The sequence below is a fragment of the Hemicordylus capensis genome, chromosome 3, assembly GCF_027244095.1.
Source record: "Hemicordylus capensis ecotype Gifberg chromosome 3, rHemCap1.1.pri, whole genome shotgun sequence".
Lineage (NCBI taxonomy): Eukaryota > Metazoa > Chordata > Lepidosauria > Squamata > Cordylidae > Hemicordylus > Hemicordylus capensis.
Genome location: NC_069659.1, coordinates 273,434,024 through 273,460,188, shown reverse-complemented (window position 1 = coordinate 273,460,188; position 26,165 = coordinate 273,434,024). Strand labels below are relative to the sequence as shown.

The window sequence follows — 26,165 nt, the reverse complement described above, 5'->3', positions numbered from 1 at the left end:
ATAGTATGCACATACAGTGGTTGATATCCAGACTAATAAAGTATGGCTGCTATGTGAGAAGTGATGCTGATGGTTTAGACCAGGGCTGCTCAACTTCGGCCCTCCTGCAGATGTTGGCCTACAATTCCCATAATCCCAGGCTATTGGCCACTGTGGCTGGGGATTATGGGAGTTGTAGTTCAAAAACAGCTGGGGGGCCTAAGTTGAGCAGGCCTGGTTTAGACTAACACGATTGCATTGGCAATTATGCATGGCTGGGAATTTTGATTACCTTTCCTTTCCCCCAGAAGTGTTCTGTGCCACCCTAAAATACATCCCTGAGGGTCATGTAGCTCTCAGGGGCATATTTTTGCATGGCACAGAGCACTTCCAGAAGAAGGAGAGGTCATCGAAATCCACCCCTCCCCCTGTGCGAGCACAGATGCTGTATTAATCAGTACTGGCACTTCTCTTGTAGCACACACACTTTGCAAGTGTGGATGTTAGTAAGTTTGCACACGGACAGGCTCTTTCAGATGTTTGTAGGGAACATATGCATGTTTGAGGACATATGTAAATGTTTGTCGTTTGATCCTAGTATCAGGAAACTGATGTGTATGTTGGCTACTTAGTGCATGGATTATCTTCCTGACAGGTACATGAGGATCTCACATACAAAATATTAATATGAGAATTAGTTTTCATGAGCCTCTCTTTGGACCTCAAACATTATTTTCTGATTAAAAGGAACTGGGTTTCAGTGACAAAAGTCAGAGAACGTTATCTCTGATTTTGACAACACACTCACATATGCACACACACGCACACGCACACACAGAGAGAAATTGGATCCCACATCACAGGCTTAAAACAGAAATAGAAATTGCTGTTAATCCTAGACTCATTCCAAAGTATATCTGTCACACACAGTTTAAGATAAAGTGTATGTGTTGCTGTTGTTATATTACTGTTTGGCAAAATCCTGCACAATATAGAACAAGGCTGATAAAGCTGTATGAGGACATGTTTTCCACAATTCAGGAAAAATGGAAGGACAAAAAATACATGTATACTGTTTTTCCCATGCATGGAGGCTGTTCTCAGGCTAGGGCAGCCTTGTGTGGAGTGCTGGGATCCGGGCGGATCCTGGAGCTCCTGCCCAGCCTAACATCACTCCTAAACCTGGCTCTCAGCTGAGGTTAAGGGAGCAAGAGCTCCCTAAACCCGGCTGCTGGGATTGTGTGTCTCCTCAGGCTGCATGTCAATGCACTGCACTGGCCTCCAGAGCTCTGCGCTGCATGGCGCAGATAATCTGGGAGCACAATCTATGCTCCCAGCATCCTGTCTGTGATCACCTGGGGGGAAGGTGAGTTGGAGAAGCCTCCCCCCCCCAGCCACCTGCTCAGTCATGTGAATTTTCCCCATTTATGTCTTCTGATTCTATCTACTGTAAACACTGGGACAAGAGGAAAAAAATTAGTCTAGAAATTTGGATATCTGTAACAGAACGCAGTAATAGTTTTTGAACGAACAGAAGTATTTCACAGGACTTTCCTTCAGCTTCAGACTGAAGGTGGGGGGGAGCATAGCAGTCCCTGACATTTCACCAAATTTACCCAATACAATCATGTAAAACTTACTTGACTTTATATTTTTGTTAAAAACTCAGATCCAAGCCATCTTCATCAGAGATTTGAAAACCTTTTTCTTTTTTTAAAGCGAACCTGGGTTCAGATTCTAATGAATCTGCAGGCACTTTCTGGTTTGGTGTCAAAGATTTGAGAGTTTCAGCTGACTTTCCCTTTGAGTTTTCTGGTTCATTTGAAATGAGAATTCAAAGGAAAACCTGGACTGTGAAACAAAGCTACAGAAAACGTTTGCATGAACCTCTCTGACTGAACCTATCTTGCTTTCCACACCTCAGATCATCATCCCTAGCAATTTTTGAGGAACCAGAGGGAACCTCTAAGCATTCCTACAGTGCTTATTTAGTCAAGACTCTTTCTGATACTCATTTTGTGAGACTAAACAGGTTTCAAAAATATGCAGAAAATAAGGTAAAAAATTTAACGCTTAGATGTTCTGAAACAATGGTTCTTACAATTATGAGAGACAAGCATAATCACTCAGTTGCAGCAATTCCTCATTTTTGTAGGACAAATGGTATTCATTTTTTGCACAGAAAGGTACAAAAGGGTCTTCCTCTTCACCATAATATTAGAGACAGCTCTGAATGTACAGTGTGCATGAAGCTGTCTGCAACACGGAAATGGGAAAATGCTGCTTATGCAACATTTCCATACACCTGAGAACTTCCATGATGCTTTGAATCAAACTGATGTTTTATTCTCTGGTTTAGAAGTGAACTCCACAACAGAACACTAAATGGTCCAGGACAGCCCAATCTAGTCAGAAGCCAAGTCCAGTGTTTGCGCTGGTGCAGAACTTCAGATAATGGACCAAAGTTGACAGTAGTCAATGTAAAACTATTACAGCCTAGGATCTGCTTTTGTGGTTTCTGCATTATGATAATTCAATTTAGTGAAAGGTTTGATGAACATAGGCTCTATCTTCTGTAAGCCTTCTATAAGAAATAAGGCAAAGGCAAAAGTAAGGCTTCTATTGCAAAAATTTCAGTGTACGCCTTCTTCCTTTGCTGAAAAAGGGCTGTGAAAGAGTTTGATTCTCTGATCAACACTGAGCACCCATGTAATGATTATAGGGAGCATTTCCTACACTCTAAATGGCCTTCATTTGTGCTTAATAATGTCAACACACAGCTAATTTAGAATGGGCTACACAGTTTTGTGATGTCATAACATACTGCACAAAGAGGATGCTTGATTGACTAGGATTGCCTGAGAAGCAATGAAAGTAAAGGGAAAAGGCAACACAGAAGGAGAAAACAGTGGCTATTAACGATAACCATCATTGTTTTTCTTCCTCTATGCCACTTTTTTCATGAAAAACCATGGAAGAGCCATGAGAAAGATCGGATTGGGGACCGGCAAATTAGCCCCCCCTATAATGTAAAATCATTATTTTCGCATTGGAAAGCAAATCAGGAACATTCTGCTCAGCCTTAAAAAGAAAACATATCTTTATGCTAATGTATTCATTACAGCTGAACAGAAACACAATTGAGTACTAAAGCATCTTACCTCACTTACGGCTTCAGACTGTTTTTTCACGTTCATATTTATTGGCGTCTCCAAGACACTTGTGAATGTATTGTTTTTTGGGTTGTGTCTATAAAAGAAAGCAGAACACAAATTTAGAAAGCTATCATCAATGTCCTTCAAAAAGGCAGGTCCTCTTTTTATATACTGATGTGTGTTCTCTGTCAGCATTTGAACTGTAGGGTTTTCATTGGTAAGGTAAAGAAGAGGATTTCTCAGTAATTTGGTTGAACTTTAATGAATTGTTTAAGCTTTGGAAAATAGGACATATATCCTTGAAGAGGGTGGGTTTTGGTTTTTTAAAAATTGCTTTTTCCCATTCTGTGTTGGTTGTATCTCATTATGTTTAAGTTGTGTTTAAGGTATTTCCACCCCATCTTTTCTTTCGTTCTATCTTTCTTTTTGTTTCCTTTTCATTATATTCACCTGTATTATCATTATCCCTGATTATGTTTCTATACTGTATCTTTAATGCAATAAAAGAAAAAGAGGGGTTTTTTCTGTTGTTTTTCACTCAGGAGCCCTAATATAATGAATCCTCAATGAAGCTGCTTCACAAAACATCCGAACAAGTATTGACCATTTCCTTTGAATTGTTTCCCCCCTCAAATTTAGAGTGAATTCATACATGGTCCCAGATGCCAGCCACCACATAAATGGATAAACTCACATAATGCAGTGGTTTTGTGACTGCTTCATTACATACTGAAATCTTATTTTATTTCATTGCATACTGGCATGTTATTGTACCTGCTATTCAGCCATTGGAAACTTTTGTCATAATCAAATCTCAACAGACTTAAGGAAATCAGGACCACTTCATTGTGTACTCATATTGTATATATGACATTAGGCTTATTCCAAGATTGTTACAGTAGACTAAGAACATAAGAACAGCCCTGCTGGATCAAGCCCAAGGCCCATCCAATCCAGCATCCTGTTTCACACAGTGGCCCACCAGATGCCTCTGAGAAGCCCACAGGCAGGAGATGAGGACATGCCCTCTCTCTTGCTGCCCTGCAACTGGCATTTAGAGGCATCTTGCCTCTGAGGCCGAAGGTGGCTTATAGCAACCAGACTAGTAGCCATAATGCAAGTAATTATCACTGTTCAAATGGATAGTGAAGAGCCCGATCAAGAGGGTGACTGATGGGCTGGTGACATGCCTGTGGTGGGATTCTAGACCTGCTTCTGGCATTCTACCCATGTTCATTGATGTTACCTTTGAATGCCAGAACAGGGCTAGAATTTCAGGGCAATCCTGATCAAACTGTTCTGGTCAACCAGCAGTTAACCAGGATTGAATCCTGGTTATCTGTCCTGGTTAAATGCTGGTTAACCAGAACAATTTGACCAACATGTCCTAAAATTCTGAGTTCTCACAATCAGTGGCACAGGACTCAGCAGTAATCCTGACTAACTTTTAAACTAGGATCTTTGTGATTGTGTCAGTCCAGCCTAAGTTATTCAATAACTTAGCAACGTTATTCAATAGCAGTATTCAGGAATTATTCTAAAGGACTACTAAATTTCAACAGGACTTGCATTGATGTGCTCAAACCAGTTCAGTGCCTCCTTAGGGAAGCGCCCAACTGGCTCAGATGCACTCATCCAAACCAATTTGGAGGGGCAGGGATTGGTGCCTTTAAAATCCAGGTAAGCAAGTCCTTACCTGCTCCTCTGCTGCCCCACCACTTTTTTGGGCGCAGCACTCACGTTGTAAAAGCCCAGGCATGGCTGCGGCACTGCTCCCAGCAGTCTACACATGGCTGCGGCATGCACATGGCCACCGTGCATGCGTGGCAGACAATGCATGGTCAGCAACATCAAGGGAGCAGCACTGCAGCCGCGCATGGCCTTTTCCAGAGTGAGCACCATGCCTGGAACAGTGTTGGGGCAGAAGAGGAGCAGGTAAGGACCTGCTTTCCTGTTTTTTGAAGGTTCTAATCCCTGCCCCACCCACAGCTGCCTGAGCTGGTTTGGACACATCCCTACTGTCAAGTAATACTTTAGAGTCAGGATGTCAGCCAGTGATATTATAGCAAATTAATTTTAATAAAATTTACAGATCATCTTAACAAGTCTTCAGTAGTATCAGAATTCAATCCATTCTAATTTGTTGAGCCTGGATTACATAGACAATTTTTGTTTCATCATAAAATTAAAGAGACACTTACGCTTGACAGTAAGGCCTTTTCTGGTGGCTAACAAAGTTATTTACGGTTAGCATCATCTTGCAGACCTCGCAGTGAAAGCAGGCTTTGTGCCATGTCTAGAAATAGCAAGGATAAAAATATAATGAATGCTGCTTGTGTTTCACATTTTATTAGTTTGTTTTAAAAGTTTTTAACTGACTGATAAACAACCATTTATCACCGTGTGGAAAAGAGGACATGCCAAACACCCCTCTCACACATAACTTTTAAGAGATAAAGTTGACTGACAAATGAAGTTCAGTTCTAAGAGCAATGTGAATATAGATTATGACAATCTACTAAGTTCAGTTAAAGCAGATGCAGGCTGTATATCCAAAAAGTATTTGTGGGTATACTGTATCAGAAATGTTAGTCATTACCATATAGGGTCTACTGACCTGATCAATGCAGTTAATCTTCTCTGCGGGATAAACTCCAAAGCCACATCTGGCACAAAGCTGAATATTCATCTTGAAATTATTCAAAATTAAAATATATATGTATCAAAATTTCAGAGGATATGATAATGAAAATGTCCTACGAAACACACTCCAATCTACTCGTGCCAATTCCCAATCCAAAGATTCTATCTCTCTCTTGCTGAGCATCTGCTTCAAACTCAGCTGTTGTCTGGTTTTTAAAGCTGCCAGTTACTAAGAGGCGTTATTTTGGCAACTGTGTAAGAGTTCATGGGAGGAAAAGAGGCAGAAGAATTCAGTGACACCTTTCTTTAAATAGAAGAGTGAACTCACAGAAAAGCATCATGATCATATGAGTGAATACATCTGATTGTTAACACTTAACGTATGAGGTTTAATGGTTAGTTGTCAGAATCTCAGGATGGACTTCTAAATATATATCACTTAATCTTCAGATTATTATCTATTAGCAGAGGGTCACCACTAAGGGGTAAAACACATGGAAAACTTCCTTAACGTTTTCCAACCGAGCCTCATACACAACTGCTTCAGTTAGTTAATACCAATTTATATAGAAAAGTGAATATACAATATCCACTATAGCTCGTATCTAGATTGAGAACAATGTTCTCAGTGTATCTGGTGTAAGGCAGTCTCGAATCGGTCTTGCTCACTGAAAAAGTCTTGTAAGTTGGAGTATATTTCTGTATATCGTGTATATTGCATACCTGCCAACATATGCCTATTTTCCCATTCAGGTGAATAGGAAAATAGGGACATGTTGACAGGTATGATATTGTTGAATGGGATAATTTATTTTATTTATTTTAATATTTATATCCTGCCTTTCTTTTTTTGAACAAGTAAGCTTACATTAGTGCAATAAAATAATATTATTTTAAAAATAAAAAAAAAAATCAGGCCAGATCAAATTACAGAAACCAAAGTCAGAAATAACATTTTAGGAAAACAGTGGAAATGCCAGCCAAAAGAAAAATGCCTTTGCCAAAACACAGACAGTCAACTGAGTATTTCAGAGGAGAGAATTTTACAGGGTACAAACAGAAAGCCTTCTCTTGCGTGATCACTCTGCAGGAAGAGACACCCCTCAAGACGGCTTCTCTAACAAATTTCAAAGGATGGCAGATTAATGTGGGAAGACACGGTCAAACCAAAGAGATGCTTTAACTGGTCTACAGTATACATGTTAGGATAGATTAATTTGGCTTGCAGGGCCAAACATTCCCCTCAGAATCTCCACATCCCTCAGCTGGTCCACTTAACAACAGATTCCTAGACAGGGTGAGCCAGGAAAGACTTAACTTTGTTCAAGTGTTTCCCAGGTATCAACAAATCTGTCCATACCCTCCAGAGAGAAACAATGTTTGCTCACTTCTTCTGCCTGCTTTGACACTCCTTTCAATGGTTTAGGGAGCAGATGCATTCCCATGCATCTCAGGTGCACAATGCTTCAGGTACGTGCTACTGTATACTTATCCTGCTGTTCTGTTGACCATCTGTCTTTTCTTCTTTTGTCATTGTGTCGAGGTATTCATAAGAACATAAGAAGAGCCCTGCTGGATCCATCTAGTCCAGCATCTTGTTTCACACAGTGGCCCACCAGATGCCGCGGGAATCCTACAGGCAGAAGTTGAGGGCATGCCCTCTCTCCTGCTGTTACTCCCCTGCAACTGGTACTCAGAGGCATCCTTCCATTGAGGCTGGAAGTGGCCTCTAGCCCTCCAACTAGTAGCTGATGGTAGACCTCTCCTCTATGAACTCATCCAAACCCTTATTAAAGCCATCAAGGTTGTTGGCTGTCACCACATCTTGTGGCAGAGAATTCCACAAGTTGATTGTGTGTTGTGTGAAAAAGTACTTCCGTTTGTTGGTCCTAGATTTCCTGGCAATCAATTTCATGGAATGATCCCTGGTTCTAGTGTTATCATGTGAGAGGGAGAAGAATTTCTCTCTATCCACTTTCTCCACTCCATGCATGATTTCATGGACCTCTATCATGTCTCCCCGCAGACATCTTTTTCCTAAACTAAATAGCCCCAAGTGTTGTAGCCCTGCCTCATTAAAAAGGTGCTCTAGGCATCTGATCAACTTGGTTGCTCTCTTTGCACCTTTTCCAGTTCTACAATGTCCTTCTTTAGAGGTGGTGACCAGAATTGTACACAGTACTCCAAGTGTGGTCACACCATAGTTTTGTATAAGGACATTATATTATTAGCAGTCCCCTTCCTAATGATCCTTAGCATGGAATTTGCCTTTTTCACAGCTGCCACATATTGGGTCGACACTTTCAACGAGCTGTCCACCACGACCCCAAGATCCCTCTCCTGGTCAGTCACCGACAGCTCAGATCCCATCAGCGTATACTTGAAGTCGGGGTTTTCCTTCCCAATCTGCATCACGTTACACTTTCCAACATTGAAGCACATTTGCCATTTTGTCGCCCACTCCCCCAGTTTGGAGAGATCCTTTTGGAGCTCCTCACAATCTGTTATGGATTTTACTACCCAAAAGAGTTTGGTATCTTCTGCAAATTTGGCCACCTCGCTTCTTACCCCTACTTCATTTATGAATAAATTAAAAAGTACCGGTCCCAGTATAGATCCCTGGAGGCCCCCACTTCTTACTTCCCTCCATTGTGAAAACTGTCCATTTATACTTACCCTCTGTTTCCTGTCTTTATCCTGCTACCAGTTAGCAATCCACACATGAACTTGTTAGGGATGTGCACGGAACCGGCTCGCCCGGTTCAGTCAGAGGCTGAATCGGCCGACACCCCCTCGAACCCCACCCACACGTTTTGGTTCGGTCCAGGGGGGTTGTGAACTTAGTTTTCTTTTTTAAATTAATTTTTTAAATAAAAATGTACCTTTTACTACCCTCGGGGGCATTCCTGGAGGCAGGGAGTCCATGGAGGTTCCCCCTTCCGCTGCCGGGCTTCGAAATCACCCCCTCGGCCACTCTTCGGCCAGTTTTCGGCCTTCACCTGGCAGCCGTTATGGAAGCCGTGTGCCTGTGCACATGGCCTCTGCGTGGCCTGGGCCACACAGAGGTAATGTGTGCAGGCCCACGGCCTACATAAGCATCCCCTTGATGCTTTTAGCTAAATGTTGCTCAAACTCTCTTTTTGCCTCCCTTATTGTCACCTTGCATTTCTTTTGCCAGAGTTTGTGTTCCTTAATGTTCTCATTTGAGCAGGCCTTCCAATTTCAGAAAGAAGTCTTCTTCCCTTTTATGGCTTCCTTGACATTACCTGCTAGCCATGCTGGCATCTTCCTGGACTTAGTGGTACCTTTCCTCCTTTGGGGTATGCAATCTCTGGGCTTCTAGTATTGTGGTGTTGAATAAACTCCGTGCATTCTGGAGCAAAATGACTCTCCTGATTTTCCCTTTCAGGTTTCCTTTTACCATACTCCTCATTTTGGAGAAGTTTCCTCTTCTGAAATTCAAAGTGTCTGTGTTAGACTTCCTTGGTGATTCTCTCCCCACATGTATGCTGAATTTGATCGCACTATGGTCACTGTTCCCTAAAGGGTTGATGACACTGACATCCTGCACGAGGTCCTGGGTGCAACTCAGGATTAAGTCCAAGGTCGCCTTCTCTCTGGTTGGTTCCAAGACCAACTGTTCTAGGGCACAGTTAGGGTGACCAGGGTCACTTTCATGACCAGGGTTCAGCTGTAGTGTGTCCAGAGGCTTTCAGATATTGTTGTACTGGTGTCAACATGTCAAAAATTGATGTTAAGAACTGAGCCATTGCTTCAGGCCTACTGAATATGGGATGCAGGCCTCTACAAGTTGAGCTACACTGATGGCTTGATTCCATAACTAATTGGGAAAATCTGGAGTTCCACTCACAGAATTGGATTTGCAAAAGTACAAGCATATTTGACATATACATTTAATGTGAGCTTGGATATAGATAACAGCTAGAAAATAGCTGTTAGATCAGTTGTGCGACTTGTAATATGGGACTAGATGTGAAGACCCTTCATAATGGATAATGAGCAGACAAAGGCCCAGGTTATAAATGCAGTCCATGCATCTTTATTTGATGGCTAAATGGAGTTTCCCCGAAATCCTGCTATGCTGCCTCATCATGGTTGTGGTGGTGGGAGGATGTTCCTGAGAGGGATGAGCAAAGTATGCCTGGAGGTATACTCCGAGTATGGTCACCCAAAGCATGAAGGTCATCCCAGATGCCCAGCTGAAGCAAGCAGGCATCTATATTTGGCAGCAGCGATATAAGAAGGCGCTGGAGGCGGACAATCACTTCAGTCACAATGACAAAGGCATCATTTCATACTCCGGGCAATGGTAAACCACATGGAACAAATGGATCATAGAACAAATCAATCCAGAATTTTCACTTAAGGCACAAATGACCAGGCTCAAACTATCATACTTTGGATCCATTATGCAAAAACCCAGCTCCTTTGAGAACTCCATAATGCTGGGGAAAGTTGAAGGAAAGAGAAGAAGAAGACGACCAGCAGCAAGGTGGATAGACTCAATTACAACCACAATGAATGCACCTCTGAGAGACTTTAAAGGCCAAGTTGAAGACAGATCATCCTGGAGAGAATCTATCTATGTTGTTGCTAAGAGTCGACACCAACTTGACAGTACTTAATCCATCTATCCATCCATCCATCCATCACACTGAGTATGCAGGTCCCCTTCATAATGGGCAATATCTGGACAAGATAACCGTCATGCAACAGAGGCTGAGCATTATGCAAATTACATTTCAACAGGTTATAGTGATTCGATGAATATGTAAGGCAGAAACCAGTTATATTTCAGGTAGTGGAGCTTCATCTAAGAAAAAGTCCAGCACACTATCCACTACACCACACTGCTCATGCTTATATAGCTCCCCTGTTTTTGATTCACATGCCTGATCTCAGGGAAAGAGGGAATTTCCTGCACTAACCAGTGCCTCCCCTTTCCAGTCTTTTGCCTAATTCCATCTTCTCCATCCTCCCCCGTCTCTGTGAACGGAATCTGGATTATAACCACAAAATTGTTGAGGAGGTGGAATCAAGGACTATGGGGAAGTCATGATCCAAAGGTGGCAATCCTGGGCTAAAGTGGAGAATATTCTTCTCCTCAACAATGATAATTATTCAGTCCTACAGGATAGTGAAAGGCAGAGGAGATGCTGGCACAGCAGTCTCCTACATCGAGGACTGGTAGTGGAAGGAAAGTGTTGTATGCAATAATTTTCTCTTAACCATTGGATTCTTATTTCTGGTACTGTTTTCTAATAAACAAGAACATAAGTTTCATTTACCTCATCAGATTTTATTCTTTTGGTATTGTTTTCTGATAGACAAACAAAATAGGTTTTTAGGACCATATCAGATTTTAGTACTTTGGGACACTTTTCTGACCATGCTCAGGCTCTCCATTTGTAGCCACTGCCCTTACCCTGAAGAAAAATCTATCAGAAACTCTTACCCTTTATCTTGCATGGCACAGTTCTGAATTGCTTCTATAGCTTATTGAATATTAAGCTACATAAACATAAGCAGACATTTTACCTTCTGATTCAACTACTACAATCTTATATTGCAGTATGTTCTTTTAAAAAAATTGAACAATGTAATATATATATATATATATATATATATACATACACAGGTGAAACTCGGAAAATTAGAATATCGTGCAAAAGTCCATTAATTTCAGTAATGCAAATTAAAAGGTGAAACTGATATATGAGACAGACGCATTACATGCAAAGCGAGATAAGTCAAGCCTTAATTTGTTATAATTGTGATGATCATGGCGTACAGCTCATGAAAACCCCAAATCCACAATATTAGAATATTAGAATATTACATGGAACCAAGAAGACAAGGATTGAAGAATAGAACAATATCGAATTTGCAAAGTTGCCATGTTTTTAAAGGGAGCCAAAATCCTGCCAGACTAAACATTTCTAGATGTTCCCTGATATCCAATGCAAATAAAAGGAAGCCTGATTACAAACTGTTCCTGATGTTAATTACCAGTCTTCTAATAGGCAAAGCTGTTTGCAAACAAATTTTGCCAGATTCACATAATCTCTTGCAAATCTGTAAACTACCCAAGTCTCCTAATTAACTGTGAAGACAGTGATATTACATAAGCTTTGCGATCAGGACAAAGGAATTATTCAAACAAATGTCTATTCACAGACAAAAAGAATGCTGCTGTTCTGGTGACAACACAGACTCAATAATACAATTTTTTTAAGTATTATATTGTTTGTAATGAATTTATAAAATAACAATATACTATTATACTACATTACTTGAATAATATAATATAGAACTTCAGTACTGAAATGAAAAAGAAGAATGTCTGCTTATGTTTATACAGCTAGGAACTCAATAAAATACAGGAGTAATTTAAAAGAGAGCCAGCATGGTGTAGTGGTTAGAGTGCTGGACTAGGACCGGGGAGACCAGAGTTCAAATCTCCATTCAGCCATGAAACTAGCTGGGTGACTCTGGGCCAGTCACTTCTCCCTCAGCCTAACCTACTTCACAGGGTTGTTGTGAGGAAAACTTATATATGTAGTCTGGGCTCCTTGGAGGAAGAGCAGGATATAAAATGTTAAATACATAAATAAACATCGTGCCACATGCAAAATAAAGGGTAAGAGTTTCTGAAAGATTTATCTTTAGGGTAAGGGCACTGGCTACAAACGAACAGACCGAGCATGCTCTCTTCTTGCCAGCTCTCCAGGCATTTCACAACGGATTCGTCTTTGGGTTTCAGAGTTATTTATGCAAAATAAGACATGCAGCGACATCTGATGCTTTTCTGCAGGATTTGGATGTCCTTTCTTAGCTTTTTGTTTTAAGAAGGTAAGAAAATTTTATGGGAGTTGTGGGCAGAAAAGAGAAACCAGCTTCTTCCGTTAACCATATCGAGGCGAGCATGCTCCACTGTATTTGAGCATGCTCAGTTGCACCAGAAAACAGAATCTGTTAAGAGAAAATTATTCCACAGGGGTCGAAGGACATCCGGCGGCGGTTCTGGTTTCGCTTTTGCATTTCGTTCATTGGAGCGGAGCGGACAGAGGACTTCTTCGGTCGCCCCTTCCTCACAAAGCGCACGAAGGCAAGTTTCCCCTAGGGCTGGTTGGACGGGGGGCATCCTATGCCCAGGCTTGCCCTTCGTCGCATCTCAACCTTAGCTCTTCTACCATTCTCCTTTCCGCTTTGGAACTATCGCTAACTACGTGGCCTTTCACCACAAACTTCCTTCCAGAATCCCCCACTCTTGGCTCCTTGCGCCAAATTTGCTCTGTTTCCTCTCCGCAACTACGTGGCCTCGAGCCAGTTTCTAAAATCCTCCGGTCTTAGCATCTAGCTCTAAATTCTATTCCGTTTCATTGCTTTTTAGGAAGGGCGCCTGTGCCTCGCCCATATTAAGCCTATACATTTAATCCGTTCCATCCAGTGACTGATCTTCTCTATTCTCTTCAGTCTTTTGTGCAACCCCATAAACTCTCTAACCTCTCCATCTCCTCTCACACCCTTCCCACAGGCTAATTCATTCCTTTTACTGGAAGTGATGGTGAAAGCAATGCTGGTTTTATGCCTGCGTGTCATATAATTTTTATATGCAACAAGTGCAGCTTTTTGTGCTAGGAAACGACCTGGGGGATTGATGCCTGCTGTGCAGCTGCTAAATGCTGTGGGGTCTGCTTGTCCATCACTGCATCTCCATGCCTGTGGATAACTGACCTGGTGAATTTTTACTTTTCAAACAGCCATAAAAGTTACTGAGCTTTATCAGAACCTGTTGGCACTGTAACTAAACCTCAGACTTGCCCTAAACTAACTTTTTCTGGTTCAACTTCTTGGAACTGCAGTATTATATTACTCTTTTAACAATATCTCATATGCAGTGACCTCTGCATCCATAGTAACTTCCACCACACCCTGATTCCAAACAGTTGCAGACCTCATCAAATCCTCGTTCACAAAATGCATGTAAAGGATGTCAAAGATTAATTGAGTCATGTGTAGTGATCCTGAACGTGTGTTTTACAGTGATTATACAGCTCATTAGTTACTACTTTACATCTTTTCCCAACCTTGTTCAACATAACCAGATCTCCTGCAGATTGTAGCCTAACAACAGTCTACTGTAGGTGTTTCAAACCTGACTCTTCTTGGCCAAACTACTGGATCCCCTTAACCATGATATTATTGCTTCCCAGAGGCAGCATTTGGGTGGCTATTGGCCAAGTTGGGCACTAGTTGAGGGCCCATCCTATCAGAGGGTTCATCTGGCTGAGCTGACCCTCAATGCCAGTACAAGCTGTGTTTTGTTGGCTTGCACTGCTGCTGTGTCTACCACCCCCATCTACAAATGGTCATGTCCTCTAGAGAATAATTTTAGGGAACTTTCCCATTGGCCGGTGGGGAGGACAGGACAAGCAACAGCTGATGCTTTCACCAAGGGGCTTATTCTCATGCTCTGCCCCATTAGTAAATGGGGCAGGACATAGCCGCAGCTCTTCCTCCTATCCTCATTGCCACTGCCACCAAATGGGTGGGTGGAGCCACTTCAAACCCAGTAAATTGAGGGGCACAAGGGTGCAATGTATCATCAGAGGGCCCAAAGTGCACAGGGGCTAGTGAGGCATGCGCGCGGGGGGGTGTGTGTGTGCTTATTGCAGGGCTTTGCTCCAGGATCTCCAACAACCTTGTACCAGTACTGTTGCTTCTCCCCACCCCACCCCAGTAACTTGGCCTGGAGTGATCCACTGGCCACCCAGAGAGACTTAAGAGGAGCCTGCTGTGATCACTAGTGGACTGATCTTGGGATCTCAGGATGAAGAGTGGTATAAAAAATATAAATAATAATGGTTAGGAAATTAATTAATTATATAGACTCAGATAAGACCAAACTGATGATGGTTGGAGACTCAGTTTACCAGTTCTCTGGAGTATGCCTGTTTTGGAAAGAATCACACTCCTGTAAGGATGAAGTTTGTGGATGTTGCTGAACTCTGCTGGATGTCCACGCTGCTGCTGGACGATAGTTTTGGACAAAACATCAGTTTATGTCTACTGCTGGAAAGTAGTAGCCAACCTGGCCACTGTCATTCAGGTTCTGGTAACTGCTAGATTGGGCAACGATAATGCATTCAATGTGGCCTTTCTCTCTCACATTAAAAAAATTAAATTGGTGCAGAATGCATACAGCAGGCCATATTTTAACAGGTTTGTATTGCTGTATCACCTATTTTCAAGCTTCTGCTAGTAACTAGTTTGTTTCTGGGCCCAATTGAAAGGTTTGGTTGGTTCTTACCTTTAAGCCCTGTGCAGCTTGGGTCCTGAATATCTCAGGGTGGCTACCAGTTGACCATGACTGAAAATGTTACTTCAGATGTACCCAGATACTTGGATTTGCCTTTGACACACATGTGAAAGGATGTGCCTTCCCCCACCCCTTGACAGCAGCCTCCCTTGCTATATCACAATCTGCTCTTAAAGTTCATACTGTTTCAAAAGAAGTATGCCACATGGTGTAAAGGAGTGTTGTTCAAGGCCCAGAGTTGTGTTGTTCTTTGGACTCTATAAACTTTATCTTGCTGACCTTGAATCATTAGAAATGGCATCAGATCCATAACTGAAGTGCCAAAGGTACATTAAACTCAGCAGTCAATAAATTTACATAATTTATTTCAGTTTTCTGGAGGACCAAAGGTGATGAAGTGAGCCAAAATGAGAGGGTGGAATGGCAGAACAGTGGGTTGAACTGCAGGGAAGCAGATTACAATTAGACAGTAAGAGGAATTCGCTATCAGTAAGAGATGTTTGACTGTAGAATAGTCTGTCTTGTGCAAGTGATATAAGCTCTCTTCACTTGAGGGTTTCATACCAAGCTTGGCTGACCATCTATTGGGGTGTTGTTGCAGTTTGCTTCACTAAGTGAGGGACTAGGAATGTGCACAAACATTCCCCTTTTAAGGACCTGTGAACCATTTCGAACAACCGGCTGTTCAACCGGATCTCAGGCGAGGGGGTGACTTTAAGGGTGGGGGAGGGTGCACTTACTCCTCCCCCCGCTTTTCCCATGCCAGCACTCCGTTAGAAGAGGCTCTGTCAGGGTGGCAGCATACCTCCCTGCTGCCCCTTTTCCTCTTTGGCCACCAAGTGCATGTGTGTGCACATCGCGCCCGCTTGCGCGCATGTTGGATGGGTAAGCCCGGCATACGTGCCTGGTACTTCCTGCCAAAGAGGACGCAGGACGACAGGGAGGTGTGCTTCCTCCCCGACAGAGACTTTTCTAACGCGCTGGCAGGGGGGAAGCGGAGGGAAGGGTAAGTGCACCTCCCCCACCCTTAAAGTCAACCCACCCCCCTGCCACCTTCGAACTTCCCCTGCCTGATTCCATTCACATCCCTATGAGGGACGTCCCTTTTAACTTTAAAATTCTATGGTTATGAGAAGTGGTTAAAAATAATAATATTTTACAGAATGCTTATCACAGAACTCTGTGATTTATTTATTTCGCTAGACGGCAGAAGACCTTTCTGATCCTTTATCATCGCAGATGGCTGAAGATAACGGAAAAGGCGATTATGATGTACAGGATGCAAAGCCGACTAGAACAAATCGTTTATCAATATTTTCAAAGTAGGAACCATTTTTAAAAATAACAATATTCTGTTTGCCTATAACTTCCTTTTTAATTAAAGCTTTACATACTGGTCCTTCTGTACTTTACATGTGAACAAATTACTCACATAATTTTGAATTTATTTTTTGACAAATGAACTCTGGAATCATTTAAAGGATTATGGTAAGGAAACCACAGCTTCTGAACTGCTCTGCCTATTGTATTGCCCTTACTGTCAGGTGCTTACTGTGCTACTTTTTAAAGGTTTATTTATAATTTATACTGAGCATTGTACAATGACTGTCCTGTACTTGTACATGCTGTACAAGCTGCCTTTGTTCTGCTCCTTTAAGGTTTGTTTATAATTTATACTGTGCTGTGTACAAGGACATAACAAAGCCTTACACGCACACATGCATCCCAGTTCTCTGTTCCGGATCACTTTTCTTGTTCTAAAAGGGCTATTAGACTAATATTTGCATTAGTATATACAATGTGGGTTGGGCCTAAGTTTGCATTTGAGTGAAAGGGGTTTTACTTTTCTGGAGTGGAGATAAAAGTTCTTACTTTTATTACAATCTAGTTTTTGTTGTCATCCTTAAGACAGATGAGAAGGGAGAGGGATGGTTGAAGGCTTCATCTTCTTCCCCACTGGTCCTGTGTCTCCCCAGAATTGCTCCATGTAGGTGAAACAGCCACTTTAAGAGAGCCTCTGCTCATGCAAGTATGAAGAATGTTCCTTGTGATCTGGAGAAGCAACTAGCATGCTATGATGGTAGTAGGCCTAGTGCCTTGCCTGCAAGTGGATCTGTCCAGCCTGCCACATCAAAGTCTCCCCGTGTTTCCCCTTGAAGCACATCGGATGGATGGGTTGGAGAGGAGAAAGGACTTGATAGCTTCATTTTTGTATGCAGGGTTGTACAACTCTGACCCTACAGTTGTTTTTGGACTACAACTCCCCTCATCCCCAGTGGACAATAATCGGGGATGATGGGAGTTATCGTCCAACATTTGCAGGAGGGCCAGAGTTGTGCAGGCCTGTTCCACATTGACTTTTAAAACACTCAACTCCAAGAACAGATATGACTTCTGCTTTGTAGTAAGCCATTGTTCTTTTAGCAAGTGTTTATTTATCCACCATTTACTCACTCATGGCACAATGATAGATCTGTTTGTTAAGGGAAGGGCAATTTTCCAGTGTGATTAGCTTGATTTGTATTGGCCACAGCTACTGTAAACATATGGATCTGCCTTGTGCTTAGACAGACCATTGGTTCATCCAGCTCAGTAGTGTTTACCCTGAGCTGTCTTTACACTGAGCAGTGGCTCTTCAGAAGTTCCACAGAGGTCTTTCCCTACTCTATCTGGAGGTGCTAGGGACTGCACCTTCTGCATGAAGAATATGTATTTTGTCCCTGAGCTATGGCCCCTTCCCTGAAGGTGCATCCCCCTATCCCTGGGCTGGGATTTGAGCCTAGGATCTCTCGCACCCTAAAAGAGAGTATATCCTTAGACACACAAGACAGCCTAAGATTAGACAGCTTGACATTTCTGTCTTCCAATTTAAAAGGGCAACTATTTGAAGCCTGTACAGCAGCACTCCTAGCTAGTGTATGTGTATGCTTAATGTGCTATGTTTAATCCTATCACCTCCTGAAAGCAAGTCTGTATTCTGACAGTGTGCCCCTATGAGATTTTCAGTTTAAATACTAATACATTTGTTACCTAAAAGAGGTGTGTTTACCCAGATCTCATATGTGATGTTATTCATAATTTGCCCATCTCTGTTTGACTTTGGACCTGGAAATTTGAAGCTATGATCTTGTTACCAAAGTGGGACATCTTAGGTTTTAAAAAAGGAAGAACCGCTAGTGATGTCCCTTGTTTCTATTGGGTTCTGCCTGATCAGTATATAGGAAACAGTTGGGTGAATCTATAACCTTGGAGATCTAGAATCCTTGCAAATCCAAGTACCATCTTGATCTTTCTGAAATGTCTTACTCAAGGATTTTGGAACATGCAAATCTTAAGCCCTAGTTTCATATTCTACCCTAGCAGAGCAGCAAAGAAAGGGATCACCTAAACAATCATTTATTTTGCCAATTGTATGTTTTTTGGTCTGCTTCTACTCAATAATAAACTACCATTATTTATTTATTGGTGTATTTATTTCTTTTTAAATATTTATATGCCACCCCACCAGTATACTGCTGCTCGAGATGGCGTACAACATTAATAAAATAAATACAATAATAAATAAAAATTATTAATACAAGTTAAAAGACCAAGATAAAATCACATTTAAAGTTACAATTTTTAAAAGTCTCAAATTAAAAGTTGTAAATAAAAAGCTAAAAAATAATAAACCTACCACATATGGCAGCAGATGTAAAATCTTAAAAAGCCTCTCTAAAGAGATGTTTTTTCAGTTCTTAAAAACACTGAGGGAGGGTGAAGCTCTTCTGGGAGGGTGTTCCAAAGGCAAGGGGCCACAACCAAAAAGGTCCTGTCTCTCGTCCCCGCCAGCCGGTTCTTAGTGGACGGGCCATGAGCAGGGCCTGAGATGCCAAACCAAGGCATCTCCATTTGAGTGTTGCTTAAAATTGAACCAGGTTTTTGAAAAAGCCTGTCTGGATTGCTTTCCTAAAAGAGTTTCCTTTTAACAAAGGGAACCCAGAACATTAGCTGGAGCAGACAAGATGGCCCTAGATTTTGATGTAGGTCTTCTCCGTGGTTCATCTTTTATTTTGGGATGCCTAAGCAGCCATAATAACTTGGTACTAGCAATTATGAAGCAATGAGCCTTGCTAGCAGACTAAAATGCTGAACACATTTTATTTTACTCCCATGCAAATACGAGGACTTGAAGTAAAAAATCCGTTATGTTAAACTAGCTCTCTGGTTTCCCCATCAGTTGCCAACCACTTTCTTACCACCACTATGGTTTTAAAAATTAGGGAGTAAATTTTCTTCCATGTGTGGCTCACAGTTGGTACTTCTGCCCTAGCTGGGAAATCCCAAGAGAGATTGGGAGGATGAAACAATGGGATAATTCCATGCATAAGGTTTTTTTCTGTCCAAGTCGCAACAGCTCAAGACAGAAACAAGAGAAGTCTACAAATGCTTAGTGAGTCCACTTTCATCTTGAATCTTCATTTCCTTCCTCTTCAACTATCTCACATAGTCATAAAAGAAATGTCAGTAGTGGTAATCCAGTGTTCCTCTAAAGCGTGCCATGTGCATATGCCCAAAAGTTTTTTTTAATGTCTGCTCAGTTAATTTTAGATCCCGCGCAGGTTGAATTGGGGAGACCCCACTCTGAATGCACGTGCACGCACGCTGCCTTGCTACTGCCACCCAGAACAAAACTCATTCCGCACACAGATGAAAAAAATTAGAGGGAACAATGGTGGTCATTTGCAGTACAGAAAATTTCTGCTGTAATTTTATTTCCAATACAAACTGTAAGGCTGAAAATACAAGGCCTAATCTTAAAAAACTGGGCTTATTTTGTATTCTCTCCCACACCATCTCCTAAGTGGGATCTAGAATTAACTGAGCGGATATAAACATGTGAGCATGCGTGCGCACATTAGAGGGAACACTGCCCCTCACCCTGCCCCCCGGCACCCTATTTTGATTTGGACACTGGGTTTCCTCCTTTGGGAGCTTTTGTTATAGGTCTGTGCTTTTTATTTTGCAGGAGAATTTTCTAAGAAAATTGATTTTTTAAAAAAATCCAAACAAAACTGTACAATTTATTCCCACTAGATGGCAGGCAAACATAACTTTGGGTTTTCAGTGTAAGTTATGTGAAATCCTCTTTTACCTGCTTTTGTTCTATTCAAACTTACTGACTTGCAATAAACAGTGATCTGTAGTCAAGGTTCAAAGTGAATTACAGATTGCAGTTTATTCAAGTAAGTAGATTAGAATGAAAGAAAGTCCAGTCAGTTCAGACACAGGCATAGGAGGAAGGACCACGTACTCCCAAGGTTTGGGCATGTCACGTGGGACCAGGCTTTAACTGTGGTCCCCTGTGGCATTTGAACTAGCTCTGTGATTTAAGTACATCAGCAATCCACTTTTAGAACTGTTAAGTGAGCTGCATTCTGGACAATTGGTGAAGTGATCATAGGACCATCTTGCCACAAGCTAAACTGCAGTGGGATCAAGATGACCCATGTTCTCCCATTGTAATAGGTGGATCCTTTCTCAGTAAATTTACTCCAGATTAATAAGAGTTTGGCCATAGATTTTTGACACTTGGTCTTGAACTCAGTAGAAATTATCTCTCAGGTGCACCTGTTGGACAATCAACCATTGTCCTCAATGTGTTCTTGTTCCATTCTCATTAACTTTCATGGGCTTACTTTACATAGAAGAAGTTGTATAGTGCCTGGTATCAAAATAAAGACTTATGCTGGAGATTCTCTTCCTTGTGTGGCCTGTGAGAGACCACTCCAGTCTAAGCACATTTGAAACAGTTATTTAAAGGCATCTGGATTTTCACCTCAACCCAAGTGTGCTTAGGGCCTGTTTTTTAACACACATACACATCCCAAATTACAAATCTTATGTACTTGTATGCTTTGCCTCATTGTGGCTGCATGGGAACATAGGAAGCTGCCTTCTAATAAGTCCATCTAGCTCAGTATTATCTGTTGCAGAGAGTATTCTGTCTGCTTGGATTACAGAGCAAACATCAATGAAAGTTTTTTAAGATTACTTGTGAGACAAAGGCAATACGACAGGGTTTCTTAACCTTGGGCCCCCAGATGTTGTTGTACTACAACTCCCAGAATCCCCAGCCACAAAGGCCATGTCTGGGGATTCTGGGAGTTGTTGTCCAACAACATCTGGGGGCCCAAGGTTAAGAAACCCTGTACTACGAGGTCAGTACAGAACTTACTGACTCATATACAAAGGAACAGGAAGGAGAACAGGGAATAAAATAGTTGGGCTCCTAGCTAGCCCAACCAATACAGAGGAAACTATAATGCCCCTTCTGGCTTTGTAATGGATTGCGTGCAAACTAAACAACAAGCTAAACTGTAGCTGTTGCATATCCCAACATTATCTACACATACTGACAGCGGCTTCTCTTAAGGTTATGGGCAGGAATCTCTCAGCCCTTTCTGGAGATGCCAGGGAGGAAACCTGGAACCTTCTACAAGCAAGCTTGCACATGCTATTCCCAGAGCGGCCACATCCCCTAAGAGGAATAACTTGCAGTGCTCCCATTCAGTCTTCCATTTAAATGCAAGCCCGGGTGGACCCTGCTTAGCAAAGTAGACAATTCATGCTTGTTACCACAAGACCAGCTCTCCTCCCATTTTGATGGGAGGAGTTTCAAACTGGAGAGTTTCCTCTCCAGTTTGATGAGTCATCTGGATGGCACGTGCATACATCTATAGGCATCTATGGACCTATACATCTATAGGTCCAGTCTTCAAATATTGTCTTCTGGTTTTTAAGAGGGAAGCATGTTGCACATGCTCATGTACTACTCAAGTCGCATACTGCCAGTAGAAAATTGGTCATGTGCTTCTGCTGGACGGACTGTACAGGGATTTTTGTTTGGCGAGTATGTGAACCTTAAGCAGTTTTATTTCCAATAAGTTAGATAGGACACATTAATATTCAATATAGATTTTACCTGTCCATATTCTATTCCACATCTAGGAGTGGTATGGGTAGCTGCTTTTTTAATATGAAATAGATTAATAGTGTGAGACTTGCTCTTGAATTTTCACCCAAAATTGTCAGCACCAGAATGCCTTTTACGACTACTTTTTTCTCTTTACAAAAGTTTGATCTGCTGCGTGACTTGCAAAATCTTTGTGGAAGAGAGAGGCTGGAAGATCATTCTGTTAGAGGGGCTTTGAATTCTTCTTTGACAATACTTGCACATAACTTAATAACCAGTTATGATGACAGCTTCGGAAATGTAACGGAAGAGGGAGGGTTCTGTACCAGCCTGCTTCTGTTCTCTGTCTGTCTACCACTATTCCCTTCCCTATGCAAGTAATTTCCACCCACTTCTGATGGCTGACAAGTTCCTGTCCTCTTTTTGACAAACAAAACATTCATAGGAAAAGACAGTGGAACGAATTAGTTCAAAATTCACCCCCTTGATCAATAAAAGTTTGTCTTCTTGGATCTAGATGTGTTGCACACTCTTTGTAACCCCAGCCTTTTAAAAATCTGACCTTTGAAAAGTGAATTTTCATTGGAAGGAGCAGAGCATTGATTTGCTTCTTAAAAGCCAGCACTGTTCAACAAATACTTGACCAATACATTTTAAAAGGTCAAGATATACTTTTCTTGCTCTAGAGGTCTGCAAAATACAGAACCTTCTGTATTTTTCCTTGTCTAATAAATATTAATATTGCTTTTTAACCACTGTATCACATGTAGTTCTTGTACAATTAATTGTGTCAGATGCTGTTTTGAAAACTGACAAAATATATATTGAAAAAGTCCTTTCTAGTGTGTACTTTTCATGACTGCTGAATTTCATATACTATTTTATTATTTTGTGAAATCTCAAGAGTCCTTCATATTTTGCACTAAATCCAGTTTTGTTTGAATACATTCAGCTGTGCATATTTGGCAACTTTACTGCTTGCTTGCTTGCTTGCTTGCTTGCAGTTGTAGAACCTGCTATACAAGGTTCTTTCCTTCTTTTTTGGATTTACATAAGGACATTGAGGCCCCAGAATTGTTGTATCGTAATGCTTTTAGTTTGAGCATATTCAAATCACTTCTTATACTTTTGTTGACATAGTGTAAACCTGTGAATGTGTTATCTAATTTTTCCTGAACCATCCTGCTGTACTTTGAATAACTTACTTGCAAGTATATTGGAGAGGGGAATCAGGAGGAAAGAAAAAGCTCTTGCTATTTTCTCAGTTTTCAGTAATTAGCTGCTAGCCCAAAATGAAGCACACAAAAACAGTCATGAATACAAGAATACATAAGTGTGTACAAAGGTAAAGTGTGCCATCAAGTCGATCTCGACTCCTGGTGCCCACAGAGCCCTGTGGTTGTCTTTGGTAGAATACAGGAGGGGTTTACCATTGCCTCCTCCTGCGCAGTATGAGATGATGCCTTTCAGCATCTTCCTATATCGTTGCTGCCCACTATAGTACCAGCGGGGATTTGTACCAGCAACCTATTATTAGAGAGGGTATTTTTTCCTCCATAAAGAAATTATTTACTTTCAAAGAGACTGTTTGATTTCAGGGAAACCACTTTGTGGAGATAGGTATAAAAATCAGTTTACCTTTAAAGGAAAATATAGCCCTGTTTCCTGCACCCACTGCACCAGGGGTCCATCTCTTCAGCACTTCTTCCTTACCTGTGTTGTCGCAGTGCAGCTGTGATAGAATCACAGTGATGAAAATATATATTTTCTGCCTGTCAGCAGGAGCAGAGGAGATCTACATGACCTCTGCTGCTTGCTGGGCCATAGTTATGGAGGTTTCAATAGTCCTATAGAAAAGTCCAGCGTGACCCATTGCTGACACAGACAAATCCTCAGTCTGTGAACACACCGTAGCCTGCTTTACTCTAGTGCGCTGCAAGCATGGTGGGATGCTGGCATGATTAGAGAAGATTAAGCCTGTTCATCAGCACAAGGGGAACACGAGTTTCAGATGCAGAGTGGTGTACCACTTGATGAAGAGCCAAGGTACTATATATACTGTGTGTTTTAATCTGTATTCTTCTTCCAAGGACCTCACCCCACCCCAGTCTTCTTCTTAGAGCAACCCTATGAAGTAGCTTAGAAGCTAACAGGCCCAAGGCCACTCATAAGGTTGATGGCTTGGATTTGAACACAAGTCTTGTCACTTCTTGTGAGAAAAATGTGAGTTAAGCTATTTCTCAGCATGAGCTAAGAATATAAACGCTTGTAGAATATGTTGTTTAATTATGTGGATTATGTAAGTGAATGCAGTGAGTAAAAATAATTGTGAATCAGTGGAATAGGTGGGATTCTCATGATACAAGGGTAGCAGAACGGCTTTCAGTTGTTTTGACTGGAAGTTTAGATTCGCTCATCCTAAATTATTCCTCCTAATCTGAAATTCTGTTGCTATGAGTCATTATTTCATTGCATGCTCATCCTGAGCTGCATCTCTGAACACTACACAATGTGACTGTAGCATTTGTCAAATTCATATAAACATTTATATAAACATATAAACAAAAAAACCATATTTTTAAGTATTCAGAAGTACTTCTGCTTCTGTCTTCAATTATGTTGAAGGTAATAGTTAACTTGTGAGGCCCCCGAGGACATTAGGCCTAAACCTGAGTAACAGTCCCTGCCCCAGTATCTGGTACCAGTATGAACTAATAACAACATGCATGCAATACAATGCCATCATAACATTTGATAGAAATGATGGTCAAGGGCGTAGCTAGGGAAGAGTGAGTCCATGTTCACTCCTCTCCCCGGCAGCCCTTCACAATGTAAGGAGATAATGAAGAAAATAGGAAAGGGTAGAGTTGGAGGGGCCCTCAAGAGCTGGGGGCCCCAAGTTTTTTGAGCCCCTCTGCTCAATTATAGTTACACCCCTGGTGATGGTGATGCTTCTCTCAGAAGTTGATTACCCTGGCAATCCTATGCATGTTTACTCAGAAGGAAGCCCTACTTTGTTCAGTGGTGCTTAATCCCAGGTAATATGCATAGGATTGCAGCCTAAGTCTGTGAAAAGGAGAACTTCATGATATGATTTACTGTACAGAATATGTGTGCTCTCAATGAAGTCAGTTTCCATGATCCAGTGACTCTACCATATACTGTTATATACTCTGGTGCACTCATATGTACACCTACACACACACAACTTTGCAACTGTAGGGGCTATCCTGTCATTTCGAGGAGTCGGGGATGTCCTCCAGGTGCAATTGTATTGTTTTTCTTACTGTTTTATTGTCATGAAATTAGTATTCTAACTGGAATCCAAAAGGAGACAGATTTGACAAGTTGTATTTCAGGCCTCTAATGGCCTTTCCAGTTCTTCAAGATTGTGGCTGAGGTCCTGACTAAATTTACTGGAGGAAGCCCCGTTGGAATTAAAAGGAAAAGTTAAACATTCCTAACTTTTCTTTTTAATTTCTATGGGACTTTCTCAAATAGATTTAGTCAGCTTATTGTACTTGTACTGACTTTGAATCTCATTGTTGAATTGGGTCGTTTTCTTGGTGGTGAGGGAGTTCTTTTCTTTTCTTTTCCAAATGCTGAACCCACCCTGCTGCTCAGCTTTCTCTCTCTCTGAAATAATAGGGCAGTCATCATGACTTTTTGTTGCCCTAGGTTTTCTCTGCATGCTTTGATGATTCTTTGAATAACAACTTGATTAAAAGCAATGTTTGCATTTGTATCAGGTTACTGATGTATGCAGACAGACAAGCTGTACATTAGGCAACTCTTAAGATTTCCCCAGGAAAGAAGTAAATGCTGTACAAAAATTTCCCAAATTTAAATATCTTGAAAAATACATTTATGTGGGGGTGGGGAGCTATATATCATTTCTAATCCAGTGGTCTTGAACAACATGTTCTTTTAAAAATTCCTCCTGTCACTATTTACCGCCTATTACTAAATTATTGCATGTGTCTTTCTGCCTCTTAAATCCATAATTGTGTAGTGCAAGAGGAAATAGCTTAAGGCCCCAGTTAACAAAACAACATTGTGTTGATATGATTAATGAAAACTTGAGTTCTGG

General features: G+C 41.4%; 2 protein-coding genes across 5 annotated transcripts in view; one reads left to right on the top strand and one right to left on the bottom strand.

Moving 5' to 3' along the window:
- Positions 1-5,969, bottom strand: part of NRAP (nebulin related anchoring protein) — a 78,474-nt gene extending 72,505 nt beyond the window's left edge. For all 3 annotated transcript variants that reach the window (XM_053305237.1, XM_053305239.1, XM_053305238.1), the window contains exons 1-3: positions 5,752-5,969; positions 5,336-5,430; positions 3,141-3,228 (exon numbers count right to left, since the gene is read on the bottom strand). In XM_053305237.1, coding sequence (XP_053161212.1) covers positions 3,141-3,228; positions 5,336-5,430; positions 5,752-5,823 — 255 coding nt within the window. In that variant the 5' untranslated portion in view covers positions 5,824-5,969. The remainder of the gene's footprint in view (positions 1-3,140; positions 3,229-5,335; positions 5,431-5,751) is intronic.
- Positions 5,970-12,526: 6,557 nt separating this feature from the next.
- CASP7 (caspase 7) overlaps positions 12,527-26,165 on the top strand; it is a 38,779-nt gene continuing 25,140 nt past the window's right edge. Inside the window, exons 1-3 of one of the 2 annotated variants that reach the window (XM_053312746.1) lie at positions 12,527-12,650; positions 12,796-12,906; positions 16,324-16,442. In XM_053312746.1, coding sequence (XP_053168721.1) covers positions 16,360-16,442 — 83 coding nt within the window. In that variant the 5' untranslated portion in view covers positions 12,527-12,650; positions 12,796-12,906; positions 16,324-16,359. Of the gene's footprint in view, positions 12,651-12,795; positions 12,907-16,323; positions 16,443-26,165 lie in introns of those variants that run through there. The other variant, XM_053312748.1, reaches the window with a different exon arrangement.